The 19,499-nt window shown below is 47.9% G+C and overlaps 2 protein-coding genes across 3 annotated transcripts in view; one reads left to right on the top strand and one right to left on the bottom strand.

Moving 5' to 3' along the window:
* Positions 1-868: 868 nt before the first annotated feature.
* On the top strand, positions 869-18,856 carry LOC141743344 (histamine H2 receptor-like). Of its 2 annotated transcripts, XR_012587018.1 has the most exons (7): positions 869-998; positions 1,640-1,840; positions 6,860-6,981; positions 7,111-7,399; positions 12,516-12,692; positions 13,766-16,059; positions 18,728-18,856. XR_012587018.1 is itself a non-coding variant. In XM_074587261.1 (4 exons), exons 1-4 carry the CDS (start codon positions 6,963-6,965, stop codon positions 14,439-14,441), a joined length of 1,161 nt encoding a protein of 386 aa, XP_074443362.1. In that variant the 5' UTR covers positions 6,823-6,962; the 3' UTR covers positions 14,442-15,264. The 2 variants fall into 2 exon arrangements, 1 of the variants encoding a protein (XP_074443362.1); XM_074587261.1 differs by lacking the exons at positions 869-998; positions 1,640-1,840; positions 18,728-18,856 and having other exon boundaries at positions 6,823-6,981; positions 13,766-15,264.
* Positions 18,046-19,499, bottom strand: part of EIF2AK3 (eukaryotic translation initiation factor 2 alpha kinase 3) — a 45,472-nt gene continuing 44,018 nt past the window's right edge. Inside the window, exon 17 of the mRNA XM_074587260.1 lies at positions 18,046-19,242. Within this exon, the coding sequence (XP_074443361.1) occupies positions 19,066-19,242 (177 nt within the window). The 3' untranslated portion in view covers positions 18,046-19,065. The remainder of the gene's footprint in view (positions 19,243-19,499) is intronic.

The following is a 19,499-nucleotide window of genomic DNA, read 5'->3' as shown; positions in this document are numbered from 1 at the left end:
TGGTTATCTTTGGAAAACAAGTGAGAAAGGAAAGGGAGTTTCTGGTGACAGCAAGCAAGGGTGAAGAGCTGATGTATTTGGGTGTGATCTGAGTGGTTGTTTTAGAACAGGAGCTACGGATGAGGTTAACACATTCCCAGCTTTGTGTATGACACTCACCCAAGCACCCAAAGAACCCAATTTTTATACCTTTTCTTGCTGAGTTCATTTTCTGCCAGACTGTTGAGCCTAGTCAGCTGCCTGAGGAGTCCAAGAGGTGCCAGTCAGTCCTTCGAGCCCAGACCTGCAGCTGGGAGGAGGACCTCTCCTTTCCAAGGAGCCAAGTTAGCCAGGTTTCCCTCAGGGACATGCCCGAACAACCCAGTGCCCAGTTTCCCACCTGGCCAGCTCTGCTCCAAAACCCAGGGCCCACCATCGCATGGCACCGAACCCCTCGCAGCCTTCCCGGCAAGGCAAAAAGGGGCTGGGCAGGGAACATCTCAGCAGCGCTAGTGCTAACAGATTCCTCTTAAAGTCTGGGATTTTTTAGCATTTTGGTTTAGTTTATGAACAAAGCGCCCCTTTGCTTTTAGCAACAGGGACGCCACTCCGATTACCCGCCTCTTTTTTTCAAAAAAACAAAAAAACAACAAAAAAAAATTATCCGTTTGTGCCGTTGCCGTGCCCGTGCAGCTGCTGCGTGGTAGGTTTAAACGCAGCAAAATGCACCGTTTCCACGGGGAGCCACGGCCCCCGGAGGGGTGAAAAGCCCCCCGGCGCGGAGAGGGGCAGAGGAGCGGGGCAGAGCCGGGCGGAGGAGCGGAGGGGGGCGGAGGAGCGGGGCGGCTCCCCCGGCTGCCGGCCCCCGCGGGAGGCGGGCTGCAGCGGCGCCCAGCTGCCGGTAAGTGCCGCCGCCGGCATCCCCCGCCCCGGGCAGGTCCTGCAATCCCCTCCCCGGGCAGGGCTGCCCCCGCTCCTCCCTCCGGGTGGGACCCCGTCGTCCAACAGGCTCCCCCCAGGTAGGTCCCGTAACCCCCTCTCCCGAAGGACACCGCCCAAACACCGCCTCCTCCCCGGGCAGACACCCACACACACCCACACACACCCACACACACCCACACACACACCCCCACACACACCCACACACACCCACACACACCCACACCCACACACACACCCCTCCTCCTTCCTCCCCTCCAAGACAGACCCCCTTCCCGGGCAGGACACCCCCAGCCCCTCCCCGGGCAGTCTCCCCCTGCTCCGGGCTGGTTCAGGGAGGGATTTGCCCTCCAGCATTGTAGGGGTTTTGCCCCCCCGAGCGTTGGGGTTTTTGACCCCCGGTGGGTGGGATTTTGGCACCCTAGGGGTTGGAGTTTTTGCAGCCCAGGGTTTGGTGGGCTTGCCACCCCCCCCACCCCCGCCCCCGCCAAGGACTGGGGTTTGGCACCCTGGCTCAGTCATTCCCCTAATGCTGGTGGGCACCCCTGCGTTTGCAGCTCGGGTTTAACTTTGTTTTGAGTTTTACCGCTGCGATCGTGCTTTAGTCTCTCCTCGCTCCTCGGAGAGGTGGTTGCAATAGACTTGCTTTTGCTGTGGCAGAGCGTGCACTTCTGCTGGGGGGGAGAGATCTCAAAGGGCAAACCACTGTGCTGTCTCACAGGTGCGGGCTCGACGTCCTGCACTGGGGCAGAAACTACCAGCTGTGCCCAGCCAGGCTGGGAGCAGTTCCGTGGGATGGGATCTGGTGAGCTGGCATGAATCCCTCGTACCCTGCTGCTGGGAAAAGCACCGCACACCCGGCTCAGCTGTACTGCTGAGCTGCTTCGAGCCGGCTGGCTGCGTTCCACCACCAGTTTTGAAGGTAAGGATCATGTGTTTTGCTTGGTTTTCAGACCCGGGGCTGGCTAGCTGTCGGAGGGGTTGTAGGAGTTGTTCTGCGCTGATGTAGGGGTGGAAAGAAACCATTCGTGCCCTGAGAAATACTGCCCCTCAAATGGGAGAGTTGGATGGAGGAAGAGAGAGAGGAAAGGAAAGTCAGTGCAAAGGCTCGCTCGCTGCGTGGCCTCCTTGAATGTGTGTTTTACAAGTGGAAGCATCCCCAGGGATGTTCCTTCTTTACCACCACATGCCAGCCTTGCAGAGCAATGCACTGTTCTGCAAATTACTGCAGCCTCATCTCACGGCAAAGGGAGGAGGGAAATATGTTTTGAGGTCCTGGGGCAGGTAGAGTTGCATGCTGCCATACGCTGATTTGTACTTGGTTTGGCAGAGGAGCAGAGTCTGGAAGCAAATATATTTCCAATTTTCATTATCCTTCTAAGATTTTAAAGTGCAGTCAGCCTTGAGATTGCAGAGCTTTTTTTTTTTTTCCTCCCCTGCCACAAAAAGATACCGTTTAGTGATGAAATTAACCTTTTACTTGGGATTTGTCTGCTGAATAAATTAGGTCAAACTTTCAGTATATTAAAGGAAAACTGTTTGAATGATGGAGTTGCTTCCCTCAGGCAGACTGGGGGCAGAATCTAGCCCATCGGTTTTTGAAGGGAAGAAAAAATGTGCGAATGAGAACAATGCAAACCCCTAAGGCATCTGAAATCCCCAGGAAACCTGGGATGATCCCACATCATGGTACAACTGGGCATTTACCCCACGGATTTAAGAGGGTTCCCTACAGGAAAGGCTGAGAGACTGATGTTAAAGAAAGCCACTGTGCTGTGTCAGCAGCGTAACCACATGAGCTGCTGCTGCTCATGGGAGGATTTAAAAGCTCCAATATTTAAGTTGTGGAAGTGCATCCCTGGGAAGGATGGCACACCCTGCTTTATCCCAGAGATTTCCGCAGAGATGTTAAGATTGTATCATCCCTTGCTTTCTTGAGGAGTAGCACTTCCCAGCAAGAGATAAGTTGCTGGCTGCCCAGTCAGAGGCAAAAGGGATGAGAGACTCCAAGCTTGGGTGCTTGGCTGCGGCAGAGGCTGTGGATGACCTTCCAGGGAGTCTCTGCCTGGGGATCCTTGAAAAGGAGCCAGAAGCAGCAGGACCCTGTTGTTTGCACCCGGAATCCAAACCTGAAGTTTCAAGCATCCACCATCCCTTCTTTTTGCTGAATATTTCTTGTTGGAGAAATTGTGGAGCTCAAACGAGTAGAGCCTCACCGCCAGCCCCACAGTCTGTCCTTGTGTTGACCAAAAAATAGTACAATGCAAGAGAGTCTCTCTAATGTTTCATGGCTGTGGACACACTTGTCTCCTCTGTGCATCGCTGTGTCATGCTCCTCAATGGATCCTGCCATTAAGCAATGTGCTGTTAGTTTTTCACTTGAAAAGACCTTTTAACCCAGGCTGGTGGCTAAGGTGGTACTCAAGTAGCATGAAGAGCTTGCAAAGATGAGCTCTAATAGCTGTGTCCTGCTTCTGCTTAAAGTTTGAGCGCAGTGTGTGTTCGCAGATCAGTACCAGAGCAACATCGTGTAAGTAATGATCTGCTTTAATTAGAGTTGTGCTGACACTGATACATACTTAACAACCGTGTGAGCACAGTCATTGTTCGTAAGAGAAGGCAGATGTGACTTCTGAGCCTCCTCATTTCAGTGTTACATCTAAAAACCCCAGGCAACGAATACAGCATTCTCATCTACCATTATTCAAGGCCATAGACCAAAAAATTGACATTGATTTTTTTTTAAACCTTAAGGCCTGATTTTTTTAAACCTTAAAATTTTACATTGATTTTCTAAACCATTGATTTTTCATTAAACCTGATTTTTGCTATTTATGTTTTGGGAGTCTATGTTAACGGTGCACCCTCTTCTGGGAGAACGTAGGGCTGTCTGGGTGGTGTTGATGTGCTTAAATTGGTTAGGGGTCAACTTGGGGTGGCAATCAGAGGACTGTTTCTAGACCCACAGTGTCCCCGGGGGTGTGAAGACACCAGCGTCTCCCAGCAGGTGTGGGAGGTGGCAGATGAGCGGATGACCTGGGAGATGGAGGCGGGAGACATAACAGAGGTGGCAGGTTCTGTAACCTGTCCAGCTGTGCGGCCGTGTGTTGTCACCTGGTGGTTTTGCCAGCACAGCAGTCACTGTGCCGTCTGTGCGGACCATGCAGGGAGGAGAATGGGATGGACGATTTTTCTGCTGGGAAGTATGGTTGCATTGAAATCAAACTGTTCTGCAGGAGCTCATCCAGTTTGACGACATCCTCAGTGGGGTTGTTAGAGAGAATGGTGCAGATTCTCCTCTTTCCTGTCAATGACGTGAGAGCTGGAGGCAGGATTTGTTATTTCGTTTCTTTTTATGGGGTGTTATCAGGATGTGAAATGCTGTCCAAGGAACATTTCCGTTAAGACCGGTGTACTTAAGACACCCTGTAGACTTTAGCAGCACCTGCTCAGGCATCTGCCACAGAACTTAATGTTCAACAAACCTGTTTGTTCTCAGCGCTGGAGCACGAGAGCTTCCGGGCTCAGTCAGCAAGTCCCAGCCCCGCTGAGGAGAGGCAGAGGAGGAGCTTTCCTTCTTAATTTTTTCCTAGACAGTTTTAGCTATTTCTTGATTTTTATTTTTTATTTTTAATTTTTTTGACTTGAAAGAAAGGAAACCACTAAATCCAACAAGTAAATAGAAGCCAGAGGAGGGAGCTGAGACTTCTGAAAGATGAGTGGGTGCGTGTAATACATGACTACCTCCAAGGAAAAAGTCGGTGTTGCTTTCACAAAAGGCAGCCAGCCTCACAATCACATGGGAGCTCTTGGAAGAAGTCAGCAAGTGTGTGGATGGGAAGCATCTAGTTGGTGTAGACTGCTTGGATTTCGGAAAGGCTTTTCATATGGTCCCTCATGGCGGGGGCCTTTAAGGAAACTTCATAGTCCTGAGTTAAGAAGGAAGTTCCTGGTGTGACTAAATACTCGTCCAAAAGGTAAAATGCAGGGGGGGGAGTGGATGGTGAATTGCTGTGCGGAAGAGAGGTCAGCAATGCTCTTTACAGGGAGAGGGGCTGGGATATGTGGGGTTCAATAAATCTCTAACTGGAAAAATTGTGAATCGTGAAGGGATGATGTTTGCAGGTGAAGCAAAGTTTAATCAAGGCATGAAGGATAAGGCCTGACTTAAAGAACTGCAGATAAGCTTTTATGAGGCTCAGCGAGCATTAAAACAGAAGAAGAAATTGAGCTGTGAAGTGATGGAGTTTGGGGAAGATGGAGAGAACCTAATTTCCTCATTTCACCCTGTTTTCCTATGTGAAGCAGCGGGCTCTGAGCTGACCGTTACGGCTCAGGAACGAGATCTTTGGATAGCGATAGGCAGTTCTGTGGAAAGGTCAGCTCGGTGCTAAGTGCCAATCAAAAGCAGCAAACCACGTTAGGGTTTGTTATGAAAGGAAAGCAGGACAAAACGCAGAACATCATTATGGCCTGATACAAATCCACAGTGCATTTACCTCGTGGAGATTGTTTGCAGTTTTGGTCCATCTCAGAGGCTCGGAAGAGCAGGAGGGATGGCGAGGGGATGGCAATCGCTTCTGTATGAGGAACGAGCAAGCTGGCGAAGGCTCCTCAGCCTGACCAAGAGATGATGAGGTGGCTGGGAGATGTGACAGAGATTAAAGAGCCCACCAGTGGCATTGAGAGAGTGGATGGGGATTGCTTGCATGGTGTCTCTTCCAATACAAGGAAGGGCACCAAGTGAAACTAGCTGGTGACAGGCTCAAAACAAGCAAAAAGAGGTGTTTCTTTGCACGGTGTATAGCTGAGCTGTGGAAGTTGTTGCTATAGGAGGTCACGGCTGTTAAAAGTTTGCATGAGCCAAAGGGAAAGCAGAACAACTTCATGACTTAGAAGTCCTTGAAACCATCTTTAGAGGTAATTCTGGATCATAAGGTGCTGGAAGGAAAACCAGAGATTGGGTAAATTTTGATACATGCTGCCTTGTTCTTATAATCCTCCTAAGGCAAAGCCTGGCCACTGTGAGATAAGGCATGTTGGACTACATGGACATTTATCCTGACCCATTCTCACGTTGCATTTAGTAGTGATGCCCTGGGGATGTCGGATTGACATGAGGGTACTGTGGAAGCAGAGCCCAGTCGCAGGAGAAGCGGTGGCGTTTAAATGTTAACAATTTGATGTCTGGAAATATTTGTATAATTTTCTTTTCCCTACAAGTTTTGCCTTTGTGTTCCCATTAGCCACACCAGCGAATCCTGAACTGCCGGAATTTTTGCAGCACATGGGTCCCACCTTCCCAGGTACCTGTGACGCCACTTGGTCAATGTCTGGGAACGGAGCTGTGGACACAAGCATGTGAATGTCCTCGACTTAAATGTCCCTCATTACGGAGTTGGGAGCGTCCTCTCCCAGCTGGGCACAGAAGGGGACACGAGTCTGAGGTCACTGCTGCACCTGAGATGTCTCAGTTACTTGCATGAAGCTCCCTGTGTGGACGCTGGCAGCTCTGCACGGCCACTCAGACCGTAGGATGGAGCTGCCCTCCGTGGTAGTAAAGCACTCAACTTCAGAGCCTAAAAAAGTAGCAGGACGAGCCAGGGCAGAGCATGTACTGAATAGTGGGGTTACGAAAGCAGCCAGCCTGGGCAAGCAGCCTCGCCTGGTCTGTGGGTGGCAAAGGTGACAATTGAAATATAGAATCATAAAATGGTTTGGGTTGGAAGGGACCTTAAAGATCATCTAGTTCCAAGCCCATATTTTGTGGACATGGCATGCTGTTCCGTGGGATTTAGCAGAGCTGCTTTGATTTTGAATTTCGGTTTCTTGGTTGTCCTCCCTCTTCTCTCAGTGCTTTGCCTTTTTTTTTTTTTTAATTATTATTATTTTGTTTTGTTATTGCATCACACTCCACCTGATGGTGCGTCTTTGTTCACAGGAGGGCTTTTAATTGCCATGAAGGACTTCAGCCAGTGCCACATATTTATCGTCACCCTCAGGATTTCAGACACTTCTAACGGACTGATAACCATGGGACAGTGATGGCACAGACACAGCAGGGTGTGTGGATTTTTCTTGAAGTAAATGAAGTATAAACATTGTTCCTGTACTTCCTTTCATAGACCTACAAGTCATGTGCATTAAAGCCCTTGTTTATTTTTTTTTTTTTCACCCTTTCCTCTCTTTCAGATTTTACCAGTGGGAAGATGCTGATGGGCAAAAATGAATCTTGGCTCTCTAATTTCTCCTCTGCTGCCTCCTCCTTTGTGAAAGGAGGTGGCAACTGGGCAGAGATTGGCCTCCAGGAGGTGGTCATTGGGCTGATACTGACCCTCATTGACCTGATCACACTCCTGGGAAATACGGTAGTCTTCATCTGCCCCGTGGTGGAGAAGAGGCTGCGCACCGTCACCTATATGTTTATCATGTCCTTAGCCACGGCAGATTTCCTCGTAGCTTGCCTGGTCATGCCCTTTAGGTAAGAAGTGCTTTTAAAGGTAAGATGAGAGGGTGGTGTGTGTGTGTTCAACCTCATTTCTCCCAGCTCAGCGGCTGCTGTTCCAGCAGGGCTGGCTGGAAGTTCGCGTGCTGTGCTTGGGGCTGGGCTCTCCAAAGAGCACAACTGCGAGCCACCGATTGTATGAGCCTCTGTGCCTCAGTTTCCCTACCCTTTATAATGGCTCCCATTATAATGAATGGTGAGAGACTCCCCAAGGGTATATTATTCCTGTTGGCTACAGAGGGACTCTGGCTGCTGGTCTGAACTAGATATCCTGCTTTTATGATGGCTCCAGCATGATGAGTCCCCTCTTCCACGACTGGCTCTGCCTTGCCCGTGGGGTCAGCACTGATGCTAAATGATTTTTCGTGCTCTGAGTGTTTGGGGAATGTGAGATGGGGACTGTCAGCATTAACTGTAATGACTGCGTTGATCCGAGGTGGAGCAAATCACAGAGTATATTTTTAGCTTATTTTCCTTAGTCAAGAATGACTGTTGAAATCAGTGGAGTTAAATTCTGTGCTTTTGATTTTACACTTCTTTAACCTTAACTTTTATTTTCTGGTAGTGGGAGGGAAAAGTGATGAAGTCCCTTACTAGTGTAAGGAAATTAATTCTTTTTTTTTTTTTTTTAAAAAAAAAAAAAGGCTCCCCCTATATTTAATGGAGAAAGAGGCACTTCAGAGGGCAGTTCTCCCTGCTTGAGGTTTATATTTATAGGACTTCACTACCTGGCTAAAACATAGTAAAACAAATCCATAAATCAGTTTACTTGTAGAATCTGTCTGTCTTGTGCTGGAAAATGGCCGTAGGTTTGTGTAAAGCTAGGGCCTGAACCTTTTTTAGTGTTCTTGGAGCAATGTGAAGAAGCTGAACTCTTTTCACGTTTTGTGCCTTAAATCTCACGGGGCTGCCTACGCTTTCGAATTTGTCACCGAATGGTATTTTCCCAACAAGCAATTACAAACTGAGTGAGAATTATATAGCGTCAGGTGAAAAAAACAAAACAAAAAAACCCCACCAGTTAATGATGCCTTTTAAAAACGATTACTGCAAACTTCAATTCTAAGCTTGGTGAAGTTTTAAGTTCAGGTTCTGAAATCATCCATCTGTGTTCACCTGTCTCTCCTCTCCACCTGGTGCTACAAATATCTGCCCGAGGGACTTGGATTGCAGCTTAGTTGACGATGATCTAACCTCTCCTGCCCTATTAAAGTCGGTGGGAATGAGGGTAGTGACTTAACCAGGAGATTTGTGTTGCTGATAGCGGGGGGTTTACTCTACACTGGAGAAAGATGGTGGTGTAGAAGTGGCTTTTTGCCAGACAGGGGTCTCCAAGTTGGCTGATCTTGTTCCTTGAGGATTGCCAGCAGCTCCCAGCGTGTGTGTGGGTGAGGACCTGGCAGACATGGCTCCAGCAGTCTGTCTGTCCACTTCCTTCCCCATTTCCAGCTACCAGGCTAAACTGGGCTGGAGCTCGGCTGCAACTGGGAACGGTGGAGTTTGCAGGGCCTGAGCTGGGGCTGCCTGCAAAACGACATGATTCCCCGCGCCCTGCCCAGAGGGGATGCAGAAACGACCCATGTGCTCCTGTCGGCAGTAGCACATGCTATTTTTTTCCCCAAGAGAAGATGTGATGTTTCCCACTGCATGGATGAGGTCACCGCAATAAAATGCGGCAGGCCATTTCAGCATCCTAGAAAGGGAAAAACAGTGTGTCAGACACCAAAGATTAGCTAAAGCAACAATTTTTCTGCTGCCTCCTGTTTCCCTGGGCTATCTTTCCTCTCTTTTTCCATGTTCTTGTTAAGACCAGAAATGAGGGCTTTTCATCCCAGTCCAGCCCAGGTGTCTGAAGGGCTCCTCTCTGGGACTGCACAGCATCACCTGCTCTTCCACCCACTCCAGCCATCCCTACAGAAGATCACCTTCTCCATTACCCCCATCTTTCCCAGGAATGGCAGCACCCTCTTTGCTCAAAGAAGACAAAAGCTGAACAACTCCCGCTTTGGAGCGAGTTCCAGCTGATAATTGCTGGAACTGCTTCCTCTCCGAAGTTGCCTGTTGTCCATCTGATGACTCCTCTGGTATTTCCACATTCAGCTCATGCTTGGAAATCTCTGTCCTTGATTTCTTTTTCTTCTCAATGGAGTTTGGGCATTTCCAGTTACCCATCATCCTCATTTCTTCTGCCTACCACCTGCTGATGTGGTATTTGCAATCTGGGTGATGGGAGGGAGAGGTAGCAAAGAGCAAAGGCAGGTAGGTGTCTCAGCAGTTGTAATTTCCCCCTGTAAGACTGATTGCACCCCCATAACTGCAGTAAGACCTCTTCCTTGTCAAGGAGAAGGAGGGAATTTGGCACTAGGTTTTACTCAGGAGTGCAAAGAGGAAGGAAGTCGGACAATTCCTACTCCTAGGCTCCCAGGAAAGCATGGAAGGAATAAGAAGCAACAGCTGAAAATATGTTTCATTGGGAAATCTGTCTGTGGTTTCTCACACCCTACAAGAAAGGAGAAGAAGGGCACAACAGGGATGAGGAGGGGACCACAGCTGTGAAGAATATGAGGGGAGGGGAAAGATGAGAGAATCATAGAAGAGTTTTTGGTGGAAGGTACCCTTAAAGGTCATCGAGTCCAACCCCCCTGCAATGAGCAGGGACATCCTCAACTAGATCAGGTTTCTCGGAGCCCCATCCAGCCTGACTTTGAAAGTTTCCAGGGATGGAGCATCTACCATCTCTCTGGGCAACCCGTGCCAGGGTTTTACCACCTTCTTTGTACAAAATTTCTTCCTTCTATCTAGTCTGAATCTACTCTCTTTCGGTTTAAAACCATTACCCCTTGTCCTATCAAAGGATGGTAGAGGGCATTACAAGGTGGGGAAAACTAATGGCTTCGCTATGCAGCCAGAGAGAAAATAGCCCACCTAGGAGAGCGATGTCTTATTTAACAAAAAAAAAAAAAATTATGAAGGGGAGCAAAGAGCAGAGCATGATTAATGCTTTGTGCTGCTCCTGAATGCCCTGGTGCCGCCTGGTATGAAGTCTTGCCAGCTCTCGGTGGGCCACATGGTGAGGAATGGACACTGCTGGCTCCATCAGGTGTTGTTCGGCCCTGCTGATGGGGTGCTGTTGGTCCACATCTTTCCCACCGTCTCAGTTTCATATCTATATTGCTCTTTTGAATTGCACTTTGCTCCTTGGTGGGCATGTTAGCACATGCCAATGAGAAGGAAAAGAAATCACCTTAGGAGACAGTTTGGCTCAGGAAAAAGGTTTTGTGACAGAAAGGAAAAACAAGGTTGTCACCTGGTGCCTTAATTTTGTAAGACTTCTGTTTTGTTCCTGGTTTGTCTTGCTTGCAGGAGTGATTCAGCTTTGCTTAGCTTGTCATCTGGGTACTCCAGCCAGCTCAGCCATTTCCAGGCTGAATATTTCCAGCTACTCTTTTCTTTTGCAAGTATAAGTGAAACAGGGAGGTGACTTCACTTCTGCTCAAACTGTGCGTTTCTTTGGGCTTTGATTATTCCTTTTTAAGCAGCATCATTTCTGGGCTGCAGGGACTTTTTACATCAGAGAAGAGGGGAGCAGGTATCCACTACCCTCTGCTGTGAGAACATCTGCCACATCAGGCGCATCTCACCAGATGTGTGCAGATGAGAGCCAGGTACCTGCTTAGCTGGGGTCTGTGTGCAGAGATGTTCATGACAGCAGCATGGTCTACTTCTGGAAGGCCATGGTGTGAGCACCAAAGGCTTTGCAGCATCTCTGGAGATGAGGAGGACTTCTGAGGAGTGGCACCAAGGCTCCCAAGCCTGTTACCGGCCGCATGCTTCAACTTCTATATGTCTCATTTCCCCATGTAGAAAAGAGACACGAAACCTTTCCGTGTGTGCGCAGTGGGAGCCTCTATGCTACCCATGCGGCGGCCACCGCGGTGTAGGGGTGGGTTCTGCTGTAGATTAACGTTTGCTTGAATTCTTCCGTAGCACCCTGCATAACACAAAGCTGCCGAGGGCTGGGGCTCCTTCAGCCAGCGCTGTACCCAACTACATTAGTTGTTCTCTAAAAGAACCTTCCAAAAGTCTTTTTAATGACTTGTTGCCAATTAGGTGCAGAGCAGGGGTTGGTTTCTAACTCCTCTGACATCAAGTTGACTCTTTCTGCCCTCGCCCGACGGCATCGCCCACCTGAGTGCACTGCAGCTCAGCAGCAGCCCTACTTTCACTGTATTTGACCAGCAAGCTGTGAAGTTACAGGATAATTAAAGCTTTGCAGGACTAGGTAGTTACTCAGCCTTTCACATCGAATTCACACACAATGGCTATTTCAGCAGCACCCCCAGGAGCGGCAGAAAGCCGGTGAAAGAAAGGGGAAGCGAATGGCATCTAATTGAATGCTATGGAAGCAGGCATCAGCCTTCCTACAGCTGCCATATGTTCCTTCCTTCGCTGCTCACTTCTTACAGGTCCCTCTTGACGTTGTTAGAAATAATTTTGGCATAATGTCTGCTTTTTGTGGGTGTGTTTACCTCGCTAGGCATTTGTGAGCTACATAACGTACAAACCGCATAGGTTTCCTCCTAGGATTTTTCCTTTCTAAACCAAGACTTGAAATCCTCTAGTTTTGAAGCATGAGACCAGATGAGAAGTGAGTTTCTCGGAGGAGGGAGAATCTTCCATGCCCTGGGAACTGGAGAGAATTCATAAAAGTCTGTGCTGCACTGGAATAGGAAAGATTTCATGGAAATCGGGCACCGGAAAAAACGGTGATAAATGAGGCTGTGCAGATGTAAATTTGTGGAGCTCTGAGGGCAGGGGGGGGAGGGCAAAGCACCTCTCTCAAGGCACCCACATATAACAGAGTGCAGGCAAGGAGCGTAGGTTTGGTCTCCTTCAGCCACACTCCACCTGTGGGTTATTGCCTTGGGCGGAACTTTGGGAATGAATCTCTGCTGTCTAACTGAGCCTCCCTAGGCTGCACGCCCGCCTTTAGTACCTCCATGTTAAGATACGGCAGTACCTCAGTGGAGGCTGGAATGCATGCCTGAAATCAGTCCTTCTCACTTTGGTTTCCACCCGTTTTCTCTGTCAGTATCATTTACGAGGTGACAGGGATGTGGTTGTTCGGGAAGCTGTTCTGCAAAGTCTGGATCTCCTTTGACGTCATGTTCTGCACTGCGTCCATCGTCACGTTGTGCTTCATTAGCCTGGACAGATACTGCTCCGTGGTGACCCCGTACCACTATTCAAGAAGGATGTCCCGTGGCAGGTGAGTGGAGTTGCTCCTCACATTGGGTCCCTCCAAATTTTTACTTGCCCATGGCCTCTATTGACTAGGGGCCAAATGAGCTATTGACAGCTGCTGCCCCAAAGCAGAGCGATGCGGCAAAGGGATCTTTGCACCATTTAAAACTTTGCAGAAAAATTTTAATGTGGAGCAGGAGAAAAGGAGAATGCAGCGGAGCTGGTTTGATGGTGCTCCTGGAAAACCACTTTTGGAGCTAAGGACAGGCTGCAAAATGGGGTAGAAACCAGTGGTGTGGGCTGACTCATACCTACAACTTCTGCCCTTTGCAGGCATTTCATGGGAATTTCCCCAAGGACTAGGGGAAACAACACCCAGAAGAATGCATGTAGCAGTAGTCTTCCCCCTCTTAAACTCATGATTTTCATGGGGGAAATAGGGAGAAAACAGGTGAAGGTTCTAAGCTCCTGTCAAGGTTTCATGGGAAACATTGAAATGAGGACTGCAGGGTGGGGAAAGCTGTCTGAGGATGGGCAGAGAGGAGGCTGCAGCTGCGGGGTGCTTTACAAGGGGGGTTCAGGCTCTTTTGGGGATGTTTTCCCCACTGCAGCTCTTGCTGTGTACAACTTGTAGAGTGCGGGCAGCTGCCGAAATGAGGAGGGGGCTGTCGCAGAGCAAGCGCTGCAGTGGTACTGCAGATCTAGTGTCCACCAGCTGCGCTTCTATTGCTCCTGAGGATAACGGCCAGGTATTAAAGCTGAAACCAAACAGAAAAATCTAGATGCTGTTTGTATAAATATTAGTAAAAATCCCCCGTGAAACCTTTCCTCCTCTTTTTTCTGTCAGCTCTGAGCACCCCTCACACTCACACCAATTCTGTGTAAGCCACAGACCCAATTACCCAGTCGTTAGAGATATTCACGTATGGACTTGTTGTACCCCAGCTTTTTCCCTGCTCGGTCACTTCTCCAAGCCCTGTGGGACTGCTGAGCGGTGATATCCCACACGGGTTACCATGGGGATCGAATCGTACTGGGTGTTCTCAACTGAAAATAACTCAGACCCTCTCGTCCCTCCCTGTCTCCTTCCTTTCACAGATGCATCGTGATGACCTGCATGGTCTGGGTATACTCCTCCCTCATTTCCTTCCTTCCTGTCATGCAAGGCTGGAACGAGATCCCCGGGGTGGACTTTGATGCAGGCAGAGAATGCATCTTTGTCACCAACTGGATTTTTGCCATCGTGGCTTCTGCTCTGGCATTTTTCGTCCCCTTCATGGTCATGTGCAGCATGTATTTCTTCATCTACCGAGCTTCACGGCTCAAGGCCACTCGTATCATGTCTCAGACTCTGGAGATTCACTACCACCCCAACAGCAAGCGGCAGAACCATCTGCAGCTGGAGAACAAGGCCACGCGGACCATTAGCATTATCATTTCAGTCTTTGTGCTGTGTTGGCTGCCGTACTTTGTCCTGAATGTCTGGCTCGCTGCCAGAGGCACCGACTCCACCAGCACGGTCTTGGTTGACACCTTCAAGATCATCACCTGGTTAGGGTATTGCAACTCCACCATCAACCCAATGCTCTATGCTTTCCTGAACCGGGACTTCCAACGGGCCCTGAAGAAGCTGCTCATTTGCAGGCACAGGTCTCAGGTGGACATTGGAGAAGACATGGTTTCCATAGCCACATTTTCCAAGACTGCTCCAGACCTAGAATATAGTATTCCAGTGCCAGTGCCCAATGGTGCCCCGAAGGGCAAACCCAAGTAATAGGGACTCAGAATGTTGCTGGAGGTGGTGGTACAGAAAGTGCCAGAGCACATCCTCATGGAAAAATAATGCATAGGAAAATAGGGCAATGAGGGCCTGGGATATTACAGCTAGGGGTATATGACAAAGATCCTTTTCTTCATCTTCTACGGTTTTATTAACAAGGAACTTTGATATTCTAGGGGTAATTTGTTACAACTAATGGAGCTGATTCCTTCCTGGGTAATTAGTTTTTTAATGAGCATTTCCTAAGACAAATTCAATCTTCATGCTGGGGAAAAAAATCAGTATGATAATGTGAACTTGTCTTTGGTACATCCTAGTGATCTACAACATAAGGTGGGATGGTATTTCTTTCTTAGCAAGCCAATGTAGCTTCCATCTTGCAGCTTACGTTACAAATTTGAGCAGTTTTAATAACTCCAGGTGTCAGTCTGCGTGTGGGAGTTAGATGTGGTCAAAGAGCAGAGGTCAGTTCTTTACAGAGGCACCACTCTGCAGTCTGGGCTGTTGCTCAGGGTTCAACTCACTTCCTTCTGAAATATCAAGAGGTTCAAAGCTTTCAGTAGCTTTCTGTGAATTATCTGTGAATTTCCTTATTAATTCTGGAAAGGAATATCCTATGTGGCAGACCCCAGGAGATGAGAAAGACTTGCTGTAACAGCACACCGAGTGCCCAGGGGGTTCAAAGCGGACTAACAGGTGACCAAGACCAGCCAAAGAGGGGATGTGACGAGGAATTACTACTTGAGTGTTTTTCACTGTGATGTCTATGCCTTGATGCCATGAGTGTAGCTATAGAGTACTGCTGGACCACACAGCCATAAAAAAAATGATGATAAATGGGAATGATTATTTTTACTACTCCCAAGTGCTAGTCTGGACTTCAAACAGCATCCAAGAGCACCGGCTCCCTGGAGGAGGGGCAACCCATCCTCACTGAAGGATTATCCCAAAAAGGCAGGACTGCTCCTGAATGACTCTGCAGCATCTTAACAGTGAGTAAAAGCAGGAGCTGAGTCCCCAGGATCACAGCTTTTCTGTAGCAGGCTCGCGGGAGGACTGGTGACTGCTCAGACAACAGCCATCGCTTCCCCCAGCATGGTTCTGGTGGGGTCTCACACAGGTTAGCATGGGAGAACCACTGCACTCGGAGCCTACTCTTAGACTGATCTTCTATGGACATGAAACATGGCAAGGATGGTTTCTAAAATAGCTTTTTCTGAGTGCTCAACCACCTACTTGGGACAGGCAAGGCTTCTGCGGCCTGGGAAGCAGAGCAAACACAGGAGAAAGATAGCCAGGCTAACATTTAATGCTAAAACTACTCGACTGAGGCATCCAGAGGGGTCAGTAAAAGTCCTGAGCCCTGCTCTTCCAGCTCATAGGGGCAGAGGAGGAACGTCCTCAGAGATGTAGCAAAAAGCAAGTAGCTACCGCCTGGAGCAGCTCAGCTGCTGAAGACACTTGTACAAGGGTCAGAATTTCCCTCTCTTTAAAATCCTGGCAGAAGAAACGGCGCTGACTGGGGGTTGCAATGCTGGTACTCCTGTCAAATGACTTCACGGAGTGGGTTGGGTCTCCCAGCTCCTGCGACTCCAATAACAACATGGAAGTGGTAAGGAGAATAACTACACAATCCTGCCCTGATTCTGAGGGAAACATCTAGGTCCAGAGGGCACAAAGGTGGACAGGGCAGGATTCTTGCTTCTGCCACCCAGCTCATTTTGACAAAACAGGACAACGAACTGTGTTTCAGCCCCAAGAGCTATATGGGGGAGGCAGCCGAGGAGTAGGCAACATCCTCTGCAAGAACAGGCTAGGACCGCAGAGCCGCACAGTGCAGCAGAGCCCAAGACCAAAGCTGCCTTTTGCAGGGCTGTAAGCTGGCAGCTGTCCTCGCCTCCACGTTCAGGTGTCCCTCTACAAAACACAACTGCAGGAAGGTACACACCAATTTCCATGGCCACAGGAAGACCTGAGACAGTCTGATAGCTGCTTTCCAGACGTTGAAAAACTGAAAGAAGGCAAATAAACTTGTTTATGAGCCCATAGATATTCCTGCCACCAGGGCTGTCATGTAAAGACCGGGATCTCACAGACAAGGTAGAAAAAGCTGCTGCTGTCATCTGTACAGAGCTGAGAAAAGCTTGCCTTCGTTGCTTTCCCTTCCAGGATGCAGGGATAGAGCAAATGCATATTAGACCAAAGGCCTTTGGTCTTTCAGTCATGGTTGACCATTTGGTCTGTGTTGACTGAAGAACATCATCCGGCAGTAGGACAGGGACGGAACAGGGAAGTGTAGTATAATTAAAACCTGGCTTAAAGAAGAAAAGCGTGGAGCTGCATCCCTCTCGGTAGCCCAGTTCCGAAGCGCTGGTAAAGTAGTCCTGCAGCTGATGGGGGTGTTGAAGCTCAGGTGGATATTTCATAGCCGAGAAAAGTGTCTCCTTCCCCCATGGGTGAGGCAGGGCAAGTGAAGCTGCCAAAAGCAGGGAAAAGAGTGCTTGCAGGCAAGACCCGAGTTCAGAGGAAAACCTCTCTGGCTAGGGAAAAGACTTTCTTAGTCAAACCACGGAGTAAAAAAGCAGCAAGACAGGGACAACACACTCCAGCATCCAGTGCTAAGAGCAGCAAAGACTCACTGACACAGGCAGTTAAGAGCTGAGCACGGCCAGCTGCTTCTGAGGCTGGGCCTGCACCACGCAGGGTAGGCTTTTGTACGTGCCTTTGAGGACAAGTGTAGCATCCCAGAACACACAGACACACATAGTGTGAACACGTATGCCATTTTTGGTACTGAAACGCTGCAGGGCTCTTGGAATAGGCAGCTACTTACAACCAGCACAGATATAAAGCAAGTTAAAAATACCTTATCCTTCATTTCCTGTGCTCCATCTGTAATCACTGAACTGGCAGGGAAGCTGCAGAGGCTTCAAACACAGCCATTTAACTGATGCTAACAGGGAAGAGGACACACTTAACTGTCTTCTGTTTTAACCCAGCTAAACTCGATAGTTCTGTTTCTGACCAAATATTCACTGCAGCATTCTGGCTTCAACTGGACAAGCCAGTATCTCAGAGAGTTATCCAAGAGCACACAGGCGACAATCTTTGTAATCCACTTTTGCTTTATCATAAGTCTTTGGAGTGTCAGCTGATTTCATTGCTAGTTGTAGTATCACACCACAGCACAGTGATCCCCAGAAGGATCTGAATCCAGCACCTGTTCAAGAAACTGATTTCAGAGCCTACAACTTCAAAAATTTAAGCCTGTAAAAGAGGAAAATGCATTTATGCAAAACCAGTTCTAACAGTGTAAGAATTATCCCTTCAAGACTTCCCTCTCTCTTAACGGTTGAGAGATTGCCTCCATGATCCGCTCAGTTTAGAAGAGTTCCCTTCCTTCTTCAGAGAGCACCTCACTTCCAAGCAGCACATGCGTCTTTGCGTCATCAGGTGCGCTGTGGCAAGCATGAGGCAGGAAAGCAAAGCAAGTTACAGAAACGCAGTTGGCCGTCCTCCTGTTCCAGCTGCACGCGGCTGCCATCTGCAGCACACACTGATGCAGGTTCTGAACAGAAGCAACTACTATTTTTCTTTTATAAATAAAAAAAAAAGTTTATTAAATCATTTAGACTTGAAAGAAGTCACAATAATTAACGCACTCAACAATTATAGCAAGTGCATTCTGTACACCACCAACCCAAATGGATTGATTCTGTATTTTATAAATAAAAATTAACATATTTACAATAAGAAATAAAAGCATGGCATTAGGCAGTTAAATTAGCAGATTACACAAATGCCTACCACTTGATTTTTTAAAAAGTACAAATCTACAAGATTACATACGACACGTATGACCTCATTAGGTTTAAATTTTCAGAATCACAATATTTTCGTACGTAATTTTTACTATGGCTCTTCCAACCACTGCCTATAAAACCCCCTTTTTTAATGGCAAAAAGCTCCTTTCCTTCTCTACATGTTTATCTGTATAAAATGCATTCTCTAAGATCTACTATAGTGCAGAAGTATGAAATGATTTCCTCTAATGACTGGCTATGCAGAGTGACAGTATGTACAACCGTGGTACTTTTTTGCTTTAAAAATAGTGCATATTCCCCGTTTACACACCAGGGACAAAAATGGAGTCATAGTTCATTTCAAAATCATCTTCATTTCACCAAAGAGCAAGCGATCCAGATAGATACTCACTAGGCTTAGAGACTGTAATTTGCTCTATAAAAATACAGTATTTTAATTCTATTTACATGTTACAGATCTCTCACTTACCCAGCAAGCTGACGTTTACAAGCTTCAAAAAAAACCCCAACAAACCCAAAAAACCGATAATGGAGCACAACATTGGTAAGCACAGTAGCTGGACCCATCCGCCTAGGAGAGTTAAGGTAAGAAAAATGGAATGTGAGAAGTGTGGTTACTGGCTTTCGTTGGCTGTCGAAGTAAATGAAAATCTGTCCAACACGTCTTATACATTAAACATGGCAAAAAAAGTTTAAGTAAACTACTTCCAAGATAGACATTCTGCATCATAGGATCCTTCTGCTGAACAATCCCTGTAAAACCTGCCGAGTGGAAGAAGTGATCCTGAGGATAATTATTTGCTTGGTTGTCTTGAATGCTTATTTCCTGATAAACTCATTGTCCGTGACCTCTGCCTAAGCACTGGCTTTGGTGGGAGTTCCAAGTCTTCAAATACAGGATTTTCTATGATTGCTGCAGCCTCTGGTCTTTCAGTGGGACTTGGAGAGAGCATGTCCTTCACCATGGTGTACTAAAAGAAAACATGACATGTGCTACATGAACCAATTCATAAATTCTTTCTTCTTTAATGCGCTGAGTTCAGTTGTGGCTGTATGAGCAAGTGGAAAATGTCCCCAGTTGCTTTCTGAGTAATTTGGGTATTAGTGCTTTGGCACAGTAGTTAGAAGTGCATTAAACATTTCAAAATGTATCACTCCGCATCCATTAAACTGTCTTTACTGTCAAGGATTACAATCAATTTGGCAAATCAAATCTGACCCAAGACTC

Source organism: Larus michahellis, chromosome 5 (assembly GCF_964199755.1).
Source record: "Larus michahellis chromosome 5, bLarMic1.1, whole genome shotgun sequence".
NCBI classification, from domain to species: Eukaryota; Metazoa; Chordata; class Aves; order Charadriiformes; family Laridae; genus Larus; species Larus michahellis.
This window is presented reverse-complemented; position numbering and strand designations above follow the sequence as displayed.

Bases quoted from the DNA above. Each gene is read 5' to 3' on its own strand.
- LOC141743344 (XM_074587261.1), top strand. The intron at 7,400-12,515 runs GTAAGAAGTGCT...TTTCTCTGTCAG, and splicing joins TGCCTGGTCATGCCCTTTAG to TATCATTTACGAGGTGACAG. The intron at 12,693-13,765 runs GTGAGTGGAGTT...TTCCTTTCACAG, and splicing joins AGAAGGATGTCCCGTGGCAG to ATGCATCGTGATGACCTGCA.